This window comes from Cheilinus undulatus, linkage group 21, assembly GCF_018320785.1.
Source record: "Cheilinus undulatus linkage group 21, ASM1832078v1, whole genome shotgun sequence".
Taxonomy (NCBI): Eukaryota; Metazoa; Chordata; class Actinopteri; order Labriformes; family Labridae; genus Cheilinus; species Cheilinus undulatus.
The window spans coordinates 4,845,139-4,868,118 of NC_054885.1; the positions used below are offsets into that span (position 1 = coordinate 4,845,139).

The window sequence follows — 22,980 nt, forward strand, 5'->3', positions numbered from 1 at the left end:
TCCCTCCTCAGGTCCTTCAGCGCGAGCATCTTTACACAGCAGAGCACGCGGAGGCGTAAAGTAGATCCTCTGACACCAGTGTTGAAGTGCCAATCAGCAGCCAGCGCTCCAACAGGGTCATTATTATTAATTACAGTATCATTGAACGTGCTCGTGCTAATTCCAGTCCGCCTGGAAAACATGGGACTGGCGCGTCTCGCCTCATTGTTGCTCCTCTGCTGCTCTCTTATTCACACAAGTAAGTTCCTTTATTGCTCTAATTATGTCATTTAGACGCTTGATTTTCACATGGCATCTATTTTAAATCAATATAAATCACATGTGTGTTTAAAATAAATGTTTTTGTGTGGACAAATGTGACTAAAACGGTTGATAAATGTGGTTTTGTAACGTATTTTGAGGTGTGGGTTTAAATTGCCCACTCCTCTGACAGCACAGGATGCAAGGTGATGGGGGGAGGGCGCAATTACACTCAGAATGTAGGTCAAATTTCTGCTGCTGCTTCCTACACAATGCATATTTTACCCCCACTCAGGCTCATTTTTGATCATTATAACTCTTTCATGTGTTCATTTAGAATGCTTTCATGATGCTGCATGCTGTTGCAATAAAGATTTAAAGGGAAAAATAGGAGAAAATGAGCTAACTAGATGTGCAGCTCATGCTTTGCTTTTGCACTGAAATTCATTTTAATGATCTAGATATGATCTAAAATGGCACATTACTCCTTTATTTTTTACTTAAAGTGCTTTTCAGTGACTTAAGAGTGAGTAAAAGTTGTCCGTCATAGTTTTTTATTTAATCCATGCCACTTTTTGAATGGAGCTGAATGCTTTTCATTCACTGGCGCTCAGCAGGTTGTGCAGCCAATGAGCGTCTAGCAGTGTGAATACAGTCTGTGCAAAGATGTCAAGCGGGGTTTCTGAAAAGCTGCTCTCTGAAGCCATTCATGATGTGAGAATTGGGCGCCACTTTAAATCCCTGCAGCAAATCCATCGGAGGGAACATTTGGATGAACTTGACCGAATGCTGCAGCTCGGCTTCATGATATATTTGCTCTACATGATGCAATATCCAGCCATTACCCTAAACGCCCCACGTTGTGGTTATGAATGGAAGCCCTCCAACTCTTCCTCCAGTACAAACACTCACATTGTCCCGCTGCGTGCGGCATTCCTCAAGTTTTGGTTGTACACCCGGTTTGATGTGAAGTTGCTGTCAGACGGGTTCCCAGTGTGTTGGTTCTGGGAAATGGTGTGTGGTGAAACATGTTGGAACTGGTCACACGGATTTCGACACCACGATCTCACAGATCCGTGTGTGGTTTTTGAACGTGTCCGTCCCGAATGTTGGGAAGTAGTTGGCTCTTTAAAAATGGAATTTGAGCTGATTTATTACCCTGAAGTGACAAGAGAGATGTGCATTATGGGAACACAATAGACGACCATGAACCCCAGAGACTTCCCTCTTCAAACAAACAAGAATATCCACATTTAATTTTTAGTTTGCATGTCTTGGTGTAATTTTGCACACATTGCTTGCTTATACAAATGTCTTAACTAAACCCTTGTGAAGTCATGAGTGTCCTCAGTTGTCATGCACCATGACTGGTGTTGGGTATTTGTTTTTCTGATGCTGGTGCTAAATCAACACTTTCTAAATGATGCTGGTGCCTAAATGGTTCCTGCATCTTTACATTTAAGAGGAAATATAGTGTTTTAAAAGTCTTTACCTCTTAGATGCTTGCAAAGTCTGATTTAATGGATTTAGCTCTGCTAAGTCTCTTTATGTGCAGTTTGAATGTGTTGGAGTGTCGCTGTTATTGAGGCTGCAGCATCCTGCGGTTTCATGTGTTTTTGTTTGCTCAGACTGCAGATCAATCTCTGCGCTTCAAAGAAAGTTACGTCTGAATTCTGTGACATGATTAATCATTAATGTTACTGACAGGGTCATGCACAATAGGCCGCCTTATTCCAGGTACCTCAACACATAAACAGAAAATTATCAGAAGTCATCGACTCTTTTCTTTGAATGAATGTGGTTTTACATAAGAGCTTACGCAACAAAGTTCTTTTTTTATCGCAACACATTGCTAATTGTACTTGAACATCCATGTGTGTATAGTTAAGGAATTACTTGCATATTTATTCTACTTACACAATCAAATACATTCAATATTTGCACCCCAAATATATTCATCATCCAATCATTATTCAAACATAACGTTTGTGTTCTTATTTTCACACATTTTTTGGAAGATTATGGACACAGAACACACACTGACAACGTCAGGGACAGTGTCAACTCTCGGCCAAAAAGAACAGGAAAACAATCAATAAAGAGCCACATTTACCTTGTTTAAGCAGATATGATGAGCACATTGGTAGAATGAAATGCATTGTGTTTCCTTATAACTCTGATGAAGTCTAAAAGCAGAAGCACTTCTGATTTTTATGTTTTCATAAGCAGATATTTTGCCAGGTTTTTGCTACATTTGGAGTTATTGATGTCTGAAATACACTGGAGGGCCGCTTTGAGCGAGAAAGGGGGCTGAAACTGGCCCCAGGTCCCCCAGTTACTCTCCCTTGATCTAGAGAAAAGAAGGCCAGCCTATTTTTTCCGTGAGCCTTCTGCATCTCTCGACCTAAACAGACAGAAAAACAAGTGATGAAGAGCCACATCTACCCTGTTTAAGCAGATATCATAGGCACATTGGTAGAATGTGTTTCCTGATGACAAAAGCACTTCTGCCACGTTTGGAGTTATTGATGTCTGAAATACACTCGAGGGCCGCTTTGAATGAAAAAAGGGGGGCAGCACGTCGCCTCTGGGCTCCAGTTGTCCGCCCCTGATCTTGAGCAGTGGTTACCAAAGTAACGCATCATCAAAATAAATAAATAAATAAAATGATTCTTAGTGATATTTTTAATCAGTATTGTAAAATATAACCTAAAATGCGTATAATTTAAAATAAAATTATTGTTATTAAGTGAGATCTATGTCTAAATGTAAGTAAGGTTTACAAATCTCCCTAAATTTTTTTTTTTTTCTGATGCTTTCTGCAAAATTGTTCCCTGGTCTCCGCACCCGTTTATTTTGGGGGTCAAAGGCTCAAAAGTTTGGGAACCCCTGATCTAAAGAATAGAATAGGCAAATAGGCTTGCCTATTTTTTCCATGAGCCATTTAGCAGATATATCTCCACATGAGTATAAATGTTGAGCTTTCTGTTTCCACATCACTCTGTCCTGGGGAAGACACAGCTTAATTACACTATCATGTTATGTGTTTTTCAAAATAAAAGCCCTGTTTTGCATTTACATGGCGAAGCCTTACTTTGTTTGCTTTTGTTCTGAGCATTTTAGGTCTCAGTTTGACTTTGCAACCATTCAGGTCACTTGTAGACAGATTTACAGAGGTAAAACTTCTCTTGGCTGCTTCTCTTTGCTGTGACGGCAAAGAGAGACAGCCAACATGCAGCTCAGCTGTGATGGCGTGAGCTGGAGCTGACACGTGCTGCAGCTGTCACGCAGCAAACACACAACCCAGTCTGCCATAATGGCACCTCTCCATCACTGTAGCTGTTTGACATTCAGTGGCATGTCCTGACAACAATGAGATGTATTAGGACTGTGTAGATTGGTATAAATATTGATGCTCTCCTGGGGGTATGTGAGGGTTTAAACATGTCCGTACCAAGTGCTGCAAACTATTCAGCCCCTGAAAAATGGAACTTGTACAGATTTATTGTCTAAAAGTGACAAAAAAGACAGTTATAGTCCTTAAAGATGGATTCTTCCTGGCATTCTTTGCTTGTTGCATATAAATCCTGACATATTTGGTGATCCCTTGGAGATTTATGAGACGTCCCTGATGTGGCCTCAATAGTTGAGACTTTAAACCTGTTATAACATCAGAAAAATTTTGTCTGGATCTGATTGGATGAAGCTGTCTAGTCCTACCCTCTTTAATCAAAACAATCAAGTCAGTTCAGGCACTCAGAACATCACCAAAGGATTCAGATGACCTGAAACTCAGGATGAAATGGCCTAATTTAAGTCCTGAAACCGTACGACTGATGGCTATAATCACACTTATCTGTAGTCTGACCTCAACGTAAACTTTTACCGCTACCTGGCTGATATTTCATAGCATGTCTTGACAATGGTTTGATCTTTGATGGCCTTTAAAATTGGCCCAAATATTCCTGCCTTCATGCTGACATGTAAAAACCTGTCTGTCCCAATTATTGTGAAATGTTTGCATCTCCAGGACCAGAGTTGACGCTGATTTATCACCTCAAAGTGACACAAAGAGACGCCTAATAGAAGAAGCATTTCAGCGGAGATCTGGATCTGTTCCTGCTCCCTGATGAACACAAAGTTAAACCCAGTAGAAGTCACAGACTGGGCAACAAACAGAAGCAGAATCAATAACACTGCCATTTGGTCCAGTTTATCTGCCAAGGTCTGAACTTTAAGCCCTTTAAGCAAACAGCCAGCATGAAGTTGATTTTAGGTAACGAGCCGTCGCTTTCATGGAATGAGACAAGATCTATAAAGAGAAAACGTCGTGTTCAGGGTGTTTTCCCTTTTTCTAGCGTTCTGAATTGAAGTTGAAGGCGAAGCCTTTCAGCGTTTGTTTTCTGTCTTTTGTAAGAAGAATCAGAGGGTCACGGGGTTCACGGGGCAATAACACAAACCCTTTCACATATAAAGAAATGATCGGCTTTACAGGTGAAAGAAGATTTTATTTTGCGCCAGAGGCTGTCAGATTCTTCAAACAAGTGTCAGGAGCAAGTACAGAAGCTTTAAAAAGGCTGTTTCTTAATGCAGATGCATTAGAGAGGAATAAACCCATCACAAAAAGCAAGCAAACTACTTTAAACGGTCTAAATTGCACAAATGCACAGCCACGCTGGGATTCTGATGGATTAAAGGAGCCTAACCTGGATTTAAACACAGTTTTACTCACCTTTAGACACCTATGACTTTATTTTTATGGCTTTGGCTTCCAAAAAAGCATCAATAATCTTTTAATTCTTACTAGAATAGAACCAAACTTCAAATCTTGCATCATTAACACCCTGCACTATGCTAAAAGTCAGTTCACTTTTATAGTACTGGTATAAAAATACTACAACAGTGATAAAATCATTTCCTCATCCTGCAGATAAGCTCAGCCACGCCTTTAACGGACATTTTAATGACAGTGGGAGTACGAACCCTGACTAACAGATGTCTGACTTCATAAAGACGTCGTTATGATTCATTCGCTAGAAGGAACAGACCTGCATTATTTATGATTCGTCTTTCCAGGTTTATTCCTGCTGGGCAGAGAATCATGAAAATGCACATCCCATTAATATTATATTATCTGGTTTAATGATAAGTTCTAGGGCTGGGCAATATGGACCAAATATAACTCCACGTTGTATTTTCTGTACAGAAATGAAAAATAGCTATCCCAATACCAAAATTATAAAATATTGATATGAATCAAATAAATTCAGAACATTTTGAAACCTGTTTGATGCCACAGCGACAAAAATAAAAGGTTTAGACACCAAATATTGGGCATTTTTTTAGCTTTAGTGATCAAAAATTGCAAGCTAAGGCCTAGTCCACATGTAGGCAGGTATTTTTGGATGCACAACATTGAATATTTACTTGTATCTGATTTTTGATATGCCAATATTAACAAATTGTTTTTAGCTGATACTGATACTGATAAGGATATCTATATATAAACCTAGTCAGATGCAAAAACCTAAGACCTTAAAACGAACTCTCTAGTTTAAGGATGACCAAAGAAAAAGTCGTCAGTTGATGCACAGAACTGTACAGAACTTTTAGGCACGTTTGGACCAGAAATTGAGGCTGAAGTTAGGCCTAGACGTGGCGAGTAAGTCTGCCCATCAGGTGAGAATGAGGATGCTCTAAATCAGTGGTTCTCAACTGGTCAGGCATCAGGACCCAACACCTCCTCCTTAGGAGATATCATGACCCAGAATTCTTCATTTATTTCATGAATGTTGGTTAATCAGTTTTCTTGGCTACCATTACACCATGAAGGCAAAAGAACCCTCAAAAAATGAAACAATTCGGGAAATTCGGATTGTTTTCTTGAGATCTTCTCCTGTTATCTTGAATGGAAAATTTGTAAATGTCTTGTCACCTGTTAAAAAAAAGTGTTCTAATGGTAAAACATAGTGAAATAAAATGTTTGCATGCATGTCCTCCCAAAGTGTTTGCCAGTCTCTTTGTTCAGTCTTTTGTTGCATTCCTTCCAAGGTCCAAATTTCAGCATTTTTCGTTGAATTATTGAAAAAAAAAAAACAGAAATTTGGGTCCCTACTTCACATTACAGTGGGTGGTGGATCCTATGGCAACACCAGTTTAGAGCCACTGCTCTACATGTCTTCTCATGCCCAAAATAATGTGTTGTAAAGTCCACACCTTTAGGGTGGAGGAAGAGGTGGATGTGGTGAGAAAGCACGAGCCCCTGGTCGTACTGGCCCAAAAACCTCCGGGTGTGTTACCAAGGGGTGAAGAGGCCTGGACACAAGAAATGCTGTTGAAGTAAGTAAGTTTAAGTTGGCAAAAATGGTCAAAAAACAACCAAAATGGGTCAAAAGGGGTGAAAATGGGGAGGAAAAGTGGAAAAAGAGTCAGAAAGTAGCAAAAATGAGTGAGAAGTCACTAAACAAAGAGTTACAGTTGGCATAAAATGGTTCAAAAGTGGCAAATCCCTGAAAAAAAAATTAGAGAAAAGTGACTAAAATGGCAAAAGGCAGTCAAGATTGGCAACAATTGGAAAAAATTAGGAAAAAGTGGTATTTAATGACAAAAGGTAGCTTAACTGGGTGAAAATGCAGAGAAAAGGGTGAAAAAGGGCAAAAATGGGATAAAAGTGGCAAAAAATGGGTAATAAGAAAAAAGTGTAAAATGGGCAAAAAGGTTGGGAGAAAGTGTTATTAAATGGCAAAAGATAGCTCTGATTGGCAAAAATGGGATAAAAGTGGCAAAAATGGGCAAAAAGTAGCAAAAAAGCAGTTTTCAAAGGCAAAACGTTGCTTAAATAGGTAAAAAGTGGGAAAAATGATGAAAAATGGCAAAAAGTTTACCTTATTTAAGGTTTTCTAGGGGAATGATATTTAAAATGAAGACAAAAAAAGAACCACGTGGCTCTAGAGGCACGCGTTATCACTACTCTATATGTTATTCGAACCTTCAAGTATCTTTTTTCTTTTCTTTTCTTTTTTACAAAAATCGTACTTTTCTTGCTCACGCATTTATTTTTTTTCATCAAACTGAGAATATGAGAAATAATCCTCCCCTTCAATAAAGCAATTGATATCAAAATTTCTATATGAGCCAAAATAACAGTAAGATCTTTTAATTCTAAATTTAGCCCTAGTTTAACTTATCTAATATTGTACTTGTTATAATATCGAATGATTTCTTGCTCATGTTTGTTGAACAACAGAAAAAAGGAACCTAAATAGTCACATTTCAAATCACAATCGCAATATTGCAGGAAAAAATTGCAATTAGATTATTTTTGGCTATCATTTAGCCCTTCTCCAAAATGATCAAATCTTTATTATTTTGATGATCCATAGTATCAGAAACGTCATGATCCTCAGTTGAAGAGAGAGCAATGTCTAAGTTGCACAAATACGTTGGCAACTTTTGAAAAAGTGGATGCAACTAGCAAGGAGCGAGCCTATTAAAGCTACTTTTCCCAGTGTTGCCAATGAGTTGAGCAGTGTGCAGAAGTTTGCCTGCAATTTTTGGGTTATTTAAAAACAATGAACTCACTTTTTCTACCCTATAACTCTTTAAATATATCTGTATCTATCTTTAAACCTCTTTACATTTCCCAGCCCTTCTTGCTCCTATTTTATTTGGTTATCCTGATGCTTTAAAGCAGCTGTCTGGTGGTAAGCACCTCCCTCTGCCCCCTCTTTCTCAGAAACAGGTGGCGGTCCGGGGTCTGGAGCCCCCAGTTGGGGCCAGAGTGAGGAATGGCCTGGAGTACCTTTTCTCTGCTGTACAGACTAATTGCTCCTTCCAGTTCAGCGGCTTCATCGGCTGCATTAAAGATGGGGGTTGGGAGGGCGTCTCTCTGTCTTCAGCGTCTGATTTTCAGCCGTGAACGCCGCAGTATGATGAGATCTGTGTTGTGGTTATGAACTCGCCGTATCAGCAGCTTCTTCCTGAAGCCTGATAAAAGCAGGGTGGGCTGTTATCGTCGGTACTGTATCCCTGTTTGACTCCCAGTGAGGCCGTTTATCAGCGCTGTTTAAACAAAAAGCAGGCACGTGTGGGTTTGTGCATGTGTGTGACATGTTAGAGCGATTACCTCCAGGGCCTTTTCTGCTCTGGAAGCAGATTTATCGCCATGCCTGCAGAAATAGCTCCGCCCAAACTGTGATGAAACTCAACTGAGGATTTAGACGTGAAGTTCAGCCAAAGTCTTTTAGTCCAGAAGGAAATTTCTCATCAGCTGTGGATGAATGCAGATGAATATTGCACAGATGGTCAGCACTTATGTAAAATGTCTTTTATTCTTAGTCCACAGAGGATGAACCCTTCTAACTTTGAAAATGTCCACTGTCTTATAAAGCACCACCTACTTACTATATCTTTAAATTCTAGAGTTGATTGGAATATCTTCACAACTATTTTTGGTGGCAAGCCTTGAGCACGTGGATAGATTATGGTCATTAAGAATGGCAGACATGGTCGTGCTCCCCTGGGGATAAATCCTACCAACTTTGGTGCTCCCCTTTAGGTCACCAGCTGGGTGAAATGTCAAGGCTAGTTAGTTAAGTCTTAAGTTTTTCCAGTCCCAATCAGGTTCACGTTGTACTTTAAAGTTGTTTTTAATGTGGTTTAATTGATACAGATATTCTTTGTCCCCGTGGGATGAACCCATTTAACTTTAGAAATTTTGGAAAGTTCATAAAGCACCAATAAAGGTTTAGATTCTACAGTTGATATGAAAACCTTGATGAGCATTTAGGCACAGTGGTCATAAAAATGGTAGACATATTCATGCTCCCCTGGGGATAAATCCCTCTGAGTCTGGTGATCCTCTTAGGTTCTGATACATCACCAGCAAGTTGAAATGTCTTGTTTAGTTAGATTTTTTTGGCGTACCTTGAAAACAACAGGGGGAATTATAACCTTCAGAATTTTCACAATTATTCCTAGTCCTGGATGTATTGGTATAGCTATTCTTAGTCCTCAGGGGATCAACCCTTCTGTCTTAAAATATGGGTTCAAATTCAAGTTGATTTGAAGACCTTGACCCCTATTTTAGGATGACGTGCCTTGAACAGTTGGATAGATTATTGTCATAAAAAATGGTGAGCATATTCATGCTCCTCTTCCTGGTCCCCTGAAGTTACATCATCCTAACTTTGATGGTACCCTTAGGATTTTTGACACCACATATAGGTTCACATTTATTCAGTTTTGAAGATGGTTTGATTAGAGAGTCACAGGATAGATTGGTGCAGATATACTCAATCCCCCTAGGATAAACCCTTCTGACTTGGAAAATGTTCTAACTTCTCATACAGCACCACCTATACATTTACAATCAAGCCGGTTTGAAGACCTCGTCCCCTATTTCAGGATGGCATGCCCTTGAACAGTTGGATAGATTGTTGTCATAAAGAATGGTGAGCATATTCATTCTCCTCTGAGGATAAATCCAACTGACTAGTGATCCTGTTATGGTTCTGATACATCTTCATCTGGTTGAAATGTCTAGGTTAGTTAGTTGTTTAGTTCATTTTTTGTGTGGTTGGAAACAATATGGCCTTTAGGATTTGCACAATTATTCCTGATGCCCTGAAGATACATCATACTAACTTTGATGGTACCCTTAGGACTTTTGACGCCACATATATGTTCACTTCTTATTTAATTTGATTTCAAGTTTAAGACCTTGACAGGTATTTTAGGATGGCATGGATTGAACAGTTGGATGAAGAATTATAGGCGTATTCATGCCCCCCTGGGGATAAATCCTACTGACTTGGTGATCCCCTTTTGCCAGCTGGATGAAATGCCAAGATTGGTTGGTTTGTGAATTCTGGCCTTTAAAACAGCACAATTATTTCGGGTCCTTTGAAGATACATCATACTATCTTTGTTGACACCTTAAAGTTTCTTCACTCCACAGATTGGTTCACCTTTTATTCCATTTTAAAGATGGTTTGATGTGATAGTCATCAGCTGGATTGGTGCAGTTCCTAGGAAAAATGGTTGGGAATCACTGTCCTAAAGGATTAATCCTACTGACTTTTCTGTTCCCAAAATATTTTCACACGTCACTGCAGGGGCTTACCTTTACAACTGCTGGTTGGCTGTTAAATAAGGTAAAGAACTGAAAAGTACTCAAAGGATAAAACCTACTAAATCCAGTGATACCCAAATGTTTTCCCTAGCCTCATCAAAAGGCTGTTTCTTAAAAAGTCAGGAGAACAATTGGTTTTCAATTGATTGTTGCAGTGAAAGCTGGTCTAAATCTTCGTGGTCCTGAAGGGTAAATCCTGTCAACCTTGGTTTCCAAACTGTCCCTCTTGTTCACCATGAGGCTCAAGGTTCAGTCACTGAAATGTCTTTCAGACTACTGGATGAATTGCTGTTAGATTCAGCATTTATTCACTGTCAATTAACGATAATCTTGGAGAGTTTGGTGATCTTTAGTCTTCCCTAACACCACCAATAGGTTGCTTATCTGTTTTCCGTTATGCCTTGACTAACCAAGAATAAACCAACTATATTCATGGTTCCCCATGAGTATAGTGTGAGTTCTTTGTAGAATGACAAAAAAAAATAATAGTAACATCCTTTTCCTTATAAATGCAAAGAAATAACTAGAGAATGTCAGCATGTTAGACCACTTAACAAAGGTGGTAAACAGACTAACTTAGCTCTGTGATATTGCTTTCAGCACACAGTTCACTGAAAACCATCCAGTTTTGTCTCTTGATTGATGATAACTTAAAGTCTCTTGTAGCTGACCTGTGCTAATGTCTCCCTGTCACAGATGCGTTGATTACATGTGGAACCCGGCAGTTCCAGTGTGGGAACGGTAAATGCATCACCACCAGATGGGCGTGTGATGGTACAGACGACTGTGGCGACGGCACTGATGAACTCCCCGGCACCTGCTGTGAGTGGCCAACATCGCTTGATATAACAAAGACGAAGAACGTTACAATTAAACCTGTAAATCCTGCAGCTTCGTAGTCTGATGACTTGTCTATTTTACCTCCAGCGGCCAGAACATGTAGAACGACAGAGTTCAGCTGTGCGGACCGCCTTAACCAGTGTATACCGAGCTCTTGGCGCTGTGATGGGAAAGCTGACTGTGAGAATGGAGCAGATGAAGACAGATGTGGTAAGTAGAATCAGCTACAGTCTCCAGCATCCACAAATTAAGATTTCCTGCTGCTTGTTCTTAACTGTTCAAGGCTTTTTGATGCTTACAGTATGTATCCTCTCTTGTAGTGCCAAAGCAGTGCAAAACTTCCGAGTTCCGCTGCGGAAATGGCCAGTGCATCTCGTCCTCGTTCATGTGCGATGATGAAGCGGACTGTGACGACGGCAGTGATGAGGCCTCCTGCCCGCCTGTGACTTGCAGTGCTTCCTCCTTCCAGTGCAACAACAGCATTTGCATCCCAAACCTTTGGGCATGCGACGGTGACGCCGACTGTCCCGACGGCTCAGACGAGTGGCCGAAGAACTGTGGCACAAGAAGACCTGGAGCTACCCCTATACATCACTGCTCATCCTTGGAGTTCAAATGTGGCAGCGGAGAATGCATCCACAGTAGCTGGAAGTGTGACGGAGGTGCAGACTGCCATGATCGATCGGATGAAGCTAATTGCGGTAAGTTTTGTTCTTTTTCTGTTGGTTACAAGGTGTTATACCATGGTCTGGGTGAATACTTGAGTCATACTGAGTACTGAGTAAATGAACAGGCTATGCATCAGCTTGCATGACTTGTTAAAAACTTAAGGGCTTGGTTGCCAGAATTGCATGGTTTTTGCACCTGCTAATCCTGTGCATTTGGGACAAAATACAGTGTCAAATTTATAAAACACATGCAATTAATTGAAACCATAAATGAGCGCCTCTCTGTGTAGTGTTTCTTTAAATGCTTTTGGTTACTATGGTGACGCACCCCAACGTGAGGGTGTAACCTGTACACCTCAAGGTCAGACAGGAGTTGTTCCCGGTACCAAGACGCTTCGATTTTGTTTGTAAGTTGGGACTCTCAAACCATTTATTTGCTTTTTCCTCCACAAAATTGTGCTTATGTGACCTGTGAAGAATGTCTGAGCTTCCCTGCAAACATTAAACGTGCAGTGTGGCGGTAAAGAGATGTTTCAAGTCATGTTTTCAACTCTTCTGACCCTTGGAGACCTCCCTGACCACTACAACAGCCTAGAGTAACGCAGCATGGTGTTTTTACCTAATCACCCAGTTTATATTTTCATCTCTGTTGCTTGTGTTGAGTTGGAGTGTGGAAAGAGGGGGATGACAAGGTATCAGGAGTGTCTGAGGCTGTCAGCAGCATCACATTTCATCCACATGTATGGAGACATTCTGAAGCAATTGCATGTTGCGAGGATCCCGTGTTGCTTTTTCGTAGTTGTCATTACTTTCTCCACTCAGGGAAGAAGCTGTGTTTTTAACAGTAAAATGCGTATCACATTCTTTGAGTCTGGACTCACAATAAAGTGTAAAAATCTTCCGAGCTCATCATCTTGAGGTGGACAGAACTAATCTTCATCAGCTTCATCCACTCAGAGTAAAGGTGCACATAGCTTCTCTCTACATTCAAATGCAAGAGCAAACTAGACAATAGCATATCTGGATATAATTAGCTAGCTTTTTCAGGGTTTTAGCCCTGAGTAGCGGCAAATCCTGGGAGCCAAAGAAGCACAATTTTTGGAGCTATGCATGCTAAAATTCATTCTTAGTAAAAAAGGCCATGAAAATTTGACTGCAAAATCATGAAAACAACTTAATAGCGTTGTTTATTTCTAGTGCAAGTGGCCACAAGTTTGATAAAGCCTCCTTGAGTGACCAAAATGAGAGATTTATGAACTCAAACTATTGTCTTTGAATCTGTAATAATGGATTTTTTTATGCATGACATCACATCTTGCTTCCTGTTGAATCCTTCTAGCCCGTCCCACCTGTCGCCCTGATGAATTCCAATGTGGCGATGGCACCTGCATCCACGGAAGCCTCCAGTGCAACCATCACAACAACTGCGCGGACATGAGCGATGAAACCGACTGTGTCAATGGTACCAATCATCTCCCCTCCCCTTCCCACTTTGGTCCCTGTATGCCAATTAAACTCCAAGATTACTGGTCTGTGTCTGTAACTGGATCTGTCCTTCCATCTCATCCACAGCAACTCACTGCGAGGGCCCCACGAGGTTTAAGTGCCGCAGCGGAGAGTGTATTAGCATGGAGAGGGTGTGTGACAGACGCCGTGATTGCAGGGATTGGTCAGATGAGCCTCTCAGGGAATGCCGTGAGTGCAGAGGCCTCTCATTCATAACTGTCGGCTTAATTACTACTTTTATGGATTTGATTAGAGTGTCTGCAGCGTGAAAATGCTAGTTACGATACATCCTCTAAAAAAAGATGGTAAACCTTTTCTTCTTCCCACCACAGGCAGCAATGAGTGCCTGTACAACAATGGAGGCTGCTCTCATATTTGCAACGACCTGAAGATCGGCTACGAGTGCCTGTGCCCCGCTGGATTTCGTCTGGTGGACACAAAACGATGTGAAGGTAAGAGCCACCCACACAGCTACTCTGTGCTTAAATTCCTTAATAAAACTGCTGTGTCCCTGGTGGTACTTTGTTTTGAAGTAATCTAAAAGTTTGCAAGTTTCAACAAATAAGCATGCTGCTGTACCTGACAAAGGATAGGGGCTATCTGGATGAGCTACAAGCCATAAATTTAGTCAAAAAACACATTTACTCATTTATCAGCTACAATTATTAAAAAATGAACCACTTATTTGCAAACATTACAGTTAGATACTGGTGCAAAATTCTAGAAAATGGTGTAGATTCTCTTGACTATTCTGCTAGCTAAGATTTTATTCTTTTTAGAATATTTTTCTGACTTCTTTATTGTTTCAAAACTATTTGCAAAAGTGTATGTGGATCAGTACACAAATCTGTAGATTGATTACCAGATTAGTGAATGTATCCTTTAATCTTTATACAAATTTGCACATTTTTTTAAACATATTTGCAAAACTTTGCGTGCATTTACCGATCCTTGCACACATTTGCAGATCTGTGCACACATTTGCAGATCTGTGCAAGCATTTGTAGATCTATCTACACATTTGGAAATAATTTTGCAACAATAATAGCTCCATAGCAGTGTTACAAAAGTCACATGTGTATGACAGCCAACTGAGAGGCAGATTTCAGTTGTAACTAATGGCTTGTGAGTATTTTGACAACTTGAAGCAGAAAAGAGTGAGTTTTCTGAACCAAAATGAACTGAGTTCACAATTACAAATTGGTCTACATATTTGCAGATTATAACGCATTTGTGGATGTTTGTACACATCTGCAGATCTGTGCACATATTTGCATACCCATGCATGCATTAGTGGATTTGTGCATGCATTTGCAGATATGTGTATAAATCTTTGCAAATAGTTTTGCTACAATAATAGCTCCACAGTCATAGCCTTAGACACAGTGCTCTTCTATAATTCATTGTCTGCAGCAAGGGGTGTACTGGGACTGAAACTGTACATTTTCTCACTGCATGTTTAATATGACACCCCAGAACAAAGCAGTCAGACAACATGACATCCGTATTTACAATGGACAAGGTTGAATGCCAACCCTGAACTTCAGTCATGCAAACAAATGACAAGATATCCGTTTACTATTTCACTAACTTTTGGCACTCCCTCTGACGTTAGATAAAGAGAGACTCTTGTAAATCTTATTTACATAATGACTCAGATGTTTGCAACTCTATAAATGTGTTTAATTTCTCCATCTTGTCTTTTCTCCAGATATCGATGAATGCGCCGAACCAGACACGTGCAGCCAGATCTGCATCAACCAGATCGGCAGTTTTAAATGTCAGTGTCAGGAGGGATACCAAGTTGACCCAGCAACCAGAGAGTGCAAGGCCATTGGTAAATATCAGACCGCTGTGTGCTAACCCTCCTTCAGATTATGGCTTGGCATTGTCTCACTGAAATAAGCAGAGACGTCCCTGAAAAAGACACTGTGCTCCAAAACCTATATGTACATCTCAGTATCAATGCTGCCTTCACAGATGTGCAAGTGACCCATGCCATGGGCACGAATGCACCCCCACACCAACCCTGTAAAATCTGACAGAGTGATCTTAGTTTTTAATGCAGTGCTACCTGAGGGGTCGTAGGTCATTTGCATTCAGTGTCTACTTTAAAAACATGATATTGAAAAGTGTAAAAGAACTGGACATCATCGATGTCAAGCATGTTTAAATAATACCTCACATGTTTCTGTCGTAGGTACAATAGCCTACCTCTTTTTCACCAACCGCCATGAAGTCAGAAAAATGACTCTGGATAAAAGCGAGTACACCAGGGTGATCCCTCGTCTGAAGAACGTCGTAGCTGTCGACATGAACATGGCGAGCAAAGAGATCTACTGGTCGGACATCTCCCACAAAAAGATCTACAAGTGAGAGATGAAGCATCTGAACAATCCGAACGCTCCCTTTCCATCTACCCATCATTCCAACCGTCTGTCTCTTTACTTTCCATCCAGAGCTCCGATGGACTCTGCTGATGACACGTCACATCACAGCACCCTCATAAACAACGGCACTGACGCTCCTGAAGGCATCGCCTTTGACTGGGTCCACGGTAACCTGTACTGGACTGACAGCATCCGCAGCAGCATCTCTGTGGTCACAGCTGATGGGAGCCGCCGCAAAACTCTCTTCAGGAGAAACCTATCAAAACCTCGCGCCATTGTGGTCGATCCACACAGGAAGTAAGTCGCAGAGCCATCATGGCCTCCATGTTTTGTTTGTGTACTCAACAGCCTGTTGATTTTTACTTTCTCTGACTTTAATGTTACTCAGAGTAACCCAATATTAAGCCAATATTTTACACGAAAACACCCTTTTAACAAGAAGAAACGTTGAGCACAACCAGACTTAATGTTAAGCAACCAACCTTGTTCTGCAGAAAAACAAAGTAGAAATGTAATTCCTGCTCTTAAACTGTATCCATATCTGTTTTTTCCAGCTTTATTTACTGGACTGACTGGGGGAATCCTGCTAAGATAGAGAAGGCAGGTCTGAATGGAGGAGACCGCACCGCTCTGGTTACCGACAACATCGAGTGGCCTAATGGGATCACACTTGGTAAACCCAAGCATTAAATTTCTCTCCTATTTCCAGCTCTATTTCACAGGCTAAAAATGCAAAGATATGTGTATTATCCCCTTATTTAAATTTGTTGCATGGCTTGAAATAACCAAAGTAAAATAAGCAGCAAGTACAATTCATAAAATCAAATTTCCATTTCAAAGGTTAACCGCTGCAGGGATTTACATTTTTTATGTTTAGCTATTCTGCATTCTGGCAGTCTTCCTCAACTTTATTAATTTTTATGGAAGTGACAGAGCTTGTTCATGGTCTTACTGCTCACTCTGCACAGTCCTTTTGCCTCTAAGGGTCAATGACCCATGATAGCAGTTAAGTGAAAGTGAGGAGTACCAATAAAACATGAAAAAACATATCATAAACAAAGTTATTGCAAATCACCTGACCAAGTACTACTCTTTTACTTACTTAACAACCAAGTCATGCTTCAGTCATAATTTGCTTTCAAGGTGAGGAAAAGCTCTGTGTAGTAAATTTAAAGCATTGATTTGTATGTGGTCAGTACAGCTTAATGAACACTTGGATGTAAGCAGAAAGAACCGATTTTAAATCTCAGTCAAGAAGAAAAAAAATAGCCCAGAATCAGCCTGTGCAATGCTAAGAACTAGAGCTTAATGTTTGGAAGAACAGCTGCACACCAGACAGTAACCCATGCTCATGAGAAAACTTCTTGTGCACGTTTGTGTTCTGATGAGAAAGTTTACAGGCTTTACAGAAAGATTCATATTCTCAGAAGAGAGTTTTGCCTGCTTGAAAGAAATTTTCAGGTAATGACAGGACAATTTTAGGTTCAGAAAAGACTTTTTCAATGGCTTATGAGAAATATTTGTGTGCTCCTAAGAAGAATATGTCTTCACTAGAAAGTTTTGTGTTCATGAGAAAGTTTTGTGTGCTATGAGGAAGTTTTGTGTAAATGAGAAAGTTTTATGTATAATGAGAAAGTTTTATTGAGTCATAAGAAAGTTTTAAGGAGTCACAAGAAAGTTTTTTAGAGTCATAAGAAAGTTTTACTGAGTCATGAGGAAGTTTTATAGAGCAATGAGAAAGTTTTATGTGCTACAAGAAAGTTTTGTGTAAATGAGAAAGTATTATGTATAATGAGAAAGTTTTATAGAGCCATGAGAAAGTTTTATGGAGTCATGAGGAACTTTTACTGATCCATGAGAAAGTTTTACTGACTTGTGATAAAGTTTTACCGAGTCGTTAGTAATTTTTATGTGGCTTTGAGAAAGTTTTACTAAATCAATAGAACGCTTTGTGTCTCATTTAGAGAGTTCAGTGTCATGAGAAAGTTTGAGGGCTTAAAAAAAAAGCTTAACATGTTAATGAGAAATTTTTATGTGTTCATGAGAAAGGTACATGTTATAAGAAAGTGTTATGTTCTCATATGACTGATTTGTGAACTCACAAAGAAAAGTTAGAGAAAGTTATGTTAACGATAAAGTTTAAGCATGTTGAGAAAGACTTCCATGCTTATGAGAAAGCATGGAAACACAGTATTAAAGATATTTTTTGCTCATGTCTTGCACAGACATCTGTTTGCATCAGTTTTCTGTGTACCAAAAGATTGCAGTTATGCAATTATGCATATTTGAAAGAAAGTTTTGTGTGCTCAGGAGAAAGTTTCTTTCAAACAAGAAACGCTTTGAGAAATCTTTTAGAAAGTTGCCAAGCTAAGCTAACCATTTTAAGCTCAGTGTACACATTTAACAAAGCCTAAGGTCTGCTTATTCTTCTTTTCACTATTGCATTAGCTCAAATCCTCGTCTTTTAATTTGATTTATGGTAATGTTGGAAGTTACTCTGGTCTGACCTCTGACCCCCCTCCTGTCCTCTCTTTCTCCCCCTCCTCAGACCTGCTGAACCAGCGGCTTTACTGGGTGGACTCAAAGCTCCACACCCTCTCCAGTATCGACGTTCAGGGCGGTGGTCGACACACCCTCATCATCGATGAACATAACCTGGCTCACCCTCTGGGTCTGACTGTGTTTGAGGTAGATCATTACCACCTGATAAAATCCTGTCACGCATTCACCTGCAGCATGTTAAACACTACATACCATAAACTCTTCATAACACGTGTTCGTCTCCTCTGCTGCTGTAAATATTGACTGTTTTTTTCTGCTCTTAGGAGAGAGTTTTCTGGACAGACGTCAGTAACAACGCCATCCTCAGTGCAAACAGGCTGACGGGTGACGACATTAGACCTGTGGCGGAGCATCTGTCATCACCAGAAGATATTATTCTGTACCACAACCTCAAACAGCCTGCTGGTAGGAGACAACCCCATCCACCATACTCACATCAGGGGAAAATTTCTCTTATATCAAGCAAAACATGGGAAGCTACATGTGTCCTTTTTGTCTATGGTGTCATTATTATTGCAAAACTCAAGAACTCAGATATTTGGCTCCCATTTTTCCATGCATGTACAAAACTTTATCTGCACACTCAAAATATATTTTTCTGCTCCTTGATTTTTTGGTGAACCAACCAATAGGGAACAGGAATAGGAGGGATCAATCATGTTTGCCCTGCCTGTTGTTCCTGTGCTTTTCAACAGGAGACATTTGCTTTGACCTCAATCAAGCCAAAAGTTTACTAGCATTGTCCACAAGCATCCAAACAATCATGTTGTTATTTTCTATGAACAAAACTGCATCAGTGGTGGCCAGATGCACCTGGATGTGCTGCGCTTAGGCACTTTACGCCATTGCTCTATGCCAAGCACGGCCTGACGTGGCTGGTGGAGTGTCTTCCTGAGAGAACCGCTGTTTTTACATCTTGGCTGCCAGGTAGCAGCTATTAGAGCGTGCAAAAGAAGAGATTTAGCAAACAGCCCTGATAAAAACATATCAGACCACCTCCATGCTTCCACACAAAGTCTAAAGGATTACCACCTGGTATCTGAAGCCCAAAATGGATATGAATTCCTGTTACTTTTTGTCTAAACTGGGTATCAGTTTCATCAAAATGTAAACCAGCTGTAAGATCAGGTTTAATTTCCTAAAATATCGAACTATTACTGTGGTAAAATGAAATATGCGTTGCACTTTGACCAGACTAACACTGGCACGTGTTTTCCATTGCAGGTAGAAACTGGTGCCAGGTATCCGGCTGTGAGTTCATGTGTCTGGCAGCTCCACAGGTGGGCAGACATCCTCCAAAATACACCTGTGTTTGTCCAGATAACATGATGCTGGCTCGAGATATGAGGACGTGTGTGCCTGGTATGTAAGAGATCAAAAGACGTGAAAGACAAAAACACAGTGGTATGATATGGACTAGAACATCATAACTTCTGTCTGTCTTTGTTTTTACCAGCTGTTCCGACACCTGAAGCCCCCACGGAGCCTCAAGCTCCTGAAGTCATCACGACTCCTCAACCAACAGAACCAGACACCACCACAGCCAAGCCTCAGATCAACACCACCCCTAAGGTCCAGGTCCAGACAACCACAGTGCCCATTAAGACCACCAGAGCTCCAACCAAGCCTCCCCTACGTACCACCAAAGCTCCTCTGAAGACCACCACACCTCAACCAAAGACCTCCCCACCAAAACCAGAAAAGTCCAAGACCGTCCAGACCACCACTGTGTCTCCAGTCACAACTACAGGTAAAAACCACAGACTTTAATTTAAATCTTTGCCCTCCTTTATTATTTAAGCAAGCTGAGACGTTTAGTTTGTGTAGGAATACTCGAGTTAACCATAAAGGCTAACCCTGTGAAACATGGTCAACTTTTGCTCTTTTGTAAACTGATCTGTGTTTTCCCTCCACTGATATAACCAGCAGGGTGTTTTTTGAGGACACAGCTGACGTCTTATGTACACAGTCTATACGTTTTTGGGTCAGTGGGGTATTTCATTGAAAACAAGCAGAGAGGTCTTTTGAGTGCATTGCCCCCTGCTGACATTCACTCTAGCGGTATATATGATTAACTCCTTCTCTGGTTTTACCTCCTTCCAGAATCCAAACCGGATTTTGCAGCAGTTATCCCCAGTACTGCATCCACTACCCCGCTGGCTCTCTATATCATCTTACCTCTTGGTGAGCAGCATTAGACGTCACCTTTACCCAGATAAAAATAAACAATATAACAGCATCTTAAATTTGTAATGTCTCTCTTCTGCAGCGATTGTTTGCATTGTTGCTGTCGGAGGAGTGCTGCTATGGAGGAACTACAGACTCAAGAACACCAACACAATTCACTTTGACAACCCCGTCTATCAGAAAACCACAGAGGACCAGGTTCACATTTGGAGGAGCCACAGCCCTGATGGTTACTGCTACCCAAAAGTGAGTAAAAACCTGAGTGAACAGCCAGATATGTTAGCCAAAGTCAGATCACTGAGTGGCTGCAGTCAAAACTGGACTTTTAAAATACAACATGCTAGACCAGTGTTAACATGTGACTCTTGAGCCACATGTGGCTCTTTTGTGCCTTAATTTGAAATATTATTCCCCCAGAAAACCTTAAAAAGGGGGAAACTTTGACTTCAGGAATCATGCATTGCAAGTCACAAGTCAGTTTATTTCCCTCACTTATACAGTAGGCTTTAATTGTCAAACTTAATTGTCAAGCCTTTATTTTTTTCTGTATATTTCCATTGCCCTTATTTGTAATTTTTTGCCCCTTTTTTCCTTTTTTTGACAATTTAATTAATTTCTGCCACTTGTTTACAGTTTTTGCTGCTCCTTGCCTATGTTTTTATTTGTAATTTTTCCCCTTTTTGCCATTTCCTGCCACTTTTCACCCGTTTAAGCTGCATTTTTGCTCATTTTTCATAACTTTTTGCTTATTTTCGTCCCTGTTCTCTAATTCTTTGCTTCATTTTTCCTGCTTTTTGATCATTTTTGCCACTTGTAACTCACTTTTTCTTCACGTCTTACCCATGTCCTGCCACTTTTTGCCCATTTTTACCACCTTATACTAATTATTATTGCCACTTTGACCATATCCTGCCACTTTGCATCCATTTAAGCTGCATTTTTCCAATTAAATGCCACTTTTTTCTAATTTTTCCTAACTTTTTACTCATTTAAGTCACTTTTCACTATTGCTATTGCTATGTTTTTCCAGCTTTTTGACCATTTTCGCCACCCATTACTCACTTCTTTGTCACTTCTGACCCACTTTTGTGACTCTCTGCCTTTTTTTTCGCCAGTTTTCTACCCATGTTGCCACTTTTCAGGCATTTTAAGCATATTTTGTGCCTTTTTATCCATTTTTGCCACCTTACACTTATTATTATTATGGCAACTTTAAACACTTCCTGCCACTTTTCACCAATTTAAGCTGCCTTTTGCCATTTAATGCCCCTTTTTGCTAATTTTCCCCAACTTTTTGCTGCCTTTTGCTAATTTTACTCACTTTTCAATAATTTTTTGCTTTGTTTTTCCTGCTTTTTGATCATTTTTGCCACCCATAACTCACTTTTTTTGTCACTTTTAACCTATTTTTTGCTAATTTCTGCCCTTTCTTGATAATTTTGTCTCCAGTATGCCACTTTTCACTCATTTTAGGCCATTTTCAGCTTATTTTGCCCCTTTTCATCCATTTTTGCCACTTTTTGACCATTTTTACCACCTTGAACTTATTTTTATTGCCACTTTTCACCACTTAGGTCGTGGCTCTTGCAAAGGCAGTTTTCAACAATTTGGCTCTTTGGTTGAGCAGGGTTGAGTAACACTGTGCTAGATGGACTGAAATGGTAGCAAATGAAATGCCCTTAAGTCTGATGAGCCGAATGAGGCAAGCCAACCGGAAGTGCATTCATCTCTATGGGAATCATCTTCGCTGTTTGAAATATATTTATCCATTTAAGTGAAAGTTAAAGGCATTATAAGATAAGACAAACAGGCAGGCCAACTTCTGCACTTACTTCCTGGCATGCAATTTTAGTCCTTTTTTGTCTTCGTAATTTCTCCTGCACATATCCCAAGCTACTGAATGCAAATGTCCTCTGCCCATGACTTCAGGTAGCTTCTATCAGCTTTCTTTGCATCTTTGAGAAAGTGCAATACCTTGCTCCATTTCTAGTCAGTCTTTTTAGTTCCACTGCACATGTTCAGGTCTGTCTCTGGCACACAACTCCACTCAACTTCACATAGTAAGCGCCAGGTCTATTTCCAGTGAAGGCTACAGCCAAATCACAACAATGCACGTAGAGTAGATTGATTCCAACAGGAAGAAGAATGTGCAGCTTCAAGCTTCAAATGCATGGACTCCTGATAGTAAATCACCACTACATTAACAATATGGAGAGGCAGCTGGCTGCAGACATCCATAAATGCAGATGCCATCTGTACCCATCCTGACTACAGAGTTATCAGTTAAAAACTTGTAATTGATCATAAACATGGATATATGATGTGTATATTTAGTAATGAGGATTTAATTTGAACTAGCATCCAGTTAGCTAGGGGAAAAATACAGATATGTAAACGACTGACAAAGATGTTCAACTTGACTTTAGCCATTTTATAAGATAAATTGTAACTGCTG

At 40.2% G+C, this 22,980-nt stretch overlaps 1 protein-coding gene across 1 annotated transcript in view; it reads left to right on the forward strand.

The window, feature by feature from the left end:
- The window catches only part of ldlra (low density lipoprotein receptor a), a 29,068-nt gene continuing 6,088 nt past the window's right edge, over positions 1-22,980 (forward strand). Inside the window, exons 1-17 of the mRNA XM_041777722.1 lie at positions 1-238; positions 11,069-11,194; positions 11,300-11,422; positions 11,533-11,913; positions 13,220-13,342; positions 13,453-13,575; positions 13,719-13,838; positions 15,098-15,223; positions 15,587-15,758; positions 15,846-16,073; positions 16,331-16,449; positions 18,325-18,464; positions 18,602-18,743; positions 19,563-19,700; positions 19,795-20,088; positions 20,442-20,522; positions 20,608-20,771. Coding sequence (XP_041633656.1) covers positions 181-238; positions 11,069-11,194; positions 11,300-11,422; positions 11,533-11,913; positions 13,220-13,342; positions 13,453-13,575; positions 13,719-13,838; positions 15,098-15,223; positions 15,587-15,758; positions 15,846-16,073; positions 16,331-16,449; positions 18,325-18,464; positions 18,602-18,743; positions 19,563-19,700; positions 19,795-20,088; positions 20,442-20,522; positions 20,608-20,771 — 2,658 coding nt within the window. The 5' untranslated portion in view covers positions 1-180. The remainder of the gene's footprint in view (positions 239-11,068; positions 11,195-11,299; positions 11,423-11,532; positions 11,914-13,219; positions 13,343-13,452; positions 13,576-13,718; positions 13,839-15,097; positions 15,224-15,586; positions 15,759-15,845; positions 16,074-16,330; positions 16,450-18,324; positions 18,465-18,601; positions 18,744-19,562; positions 19,701-19,794; positions 20,089-20,441; positions 20,523-20,607; positions 20,772-22,980) is intronic.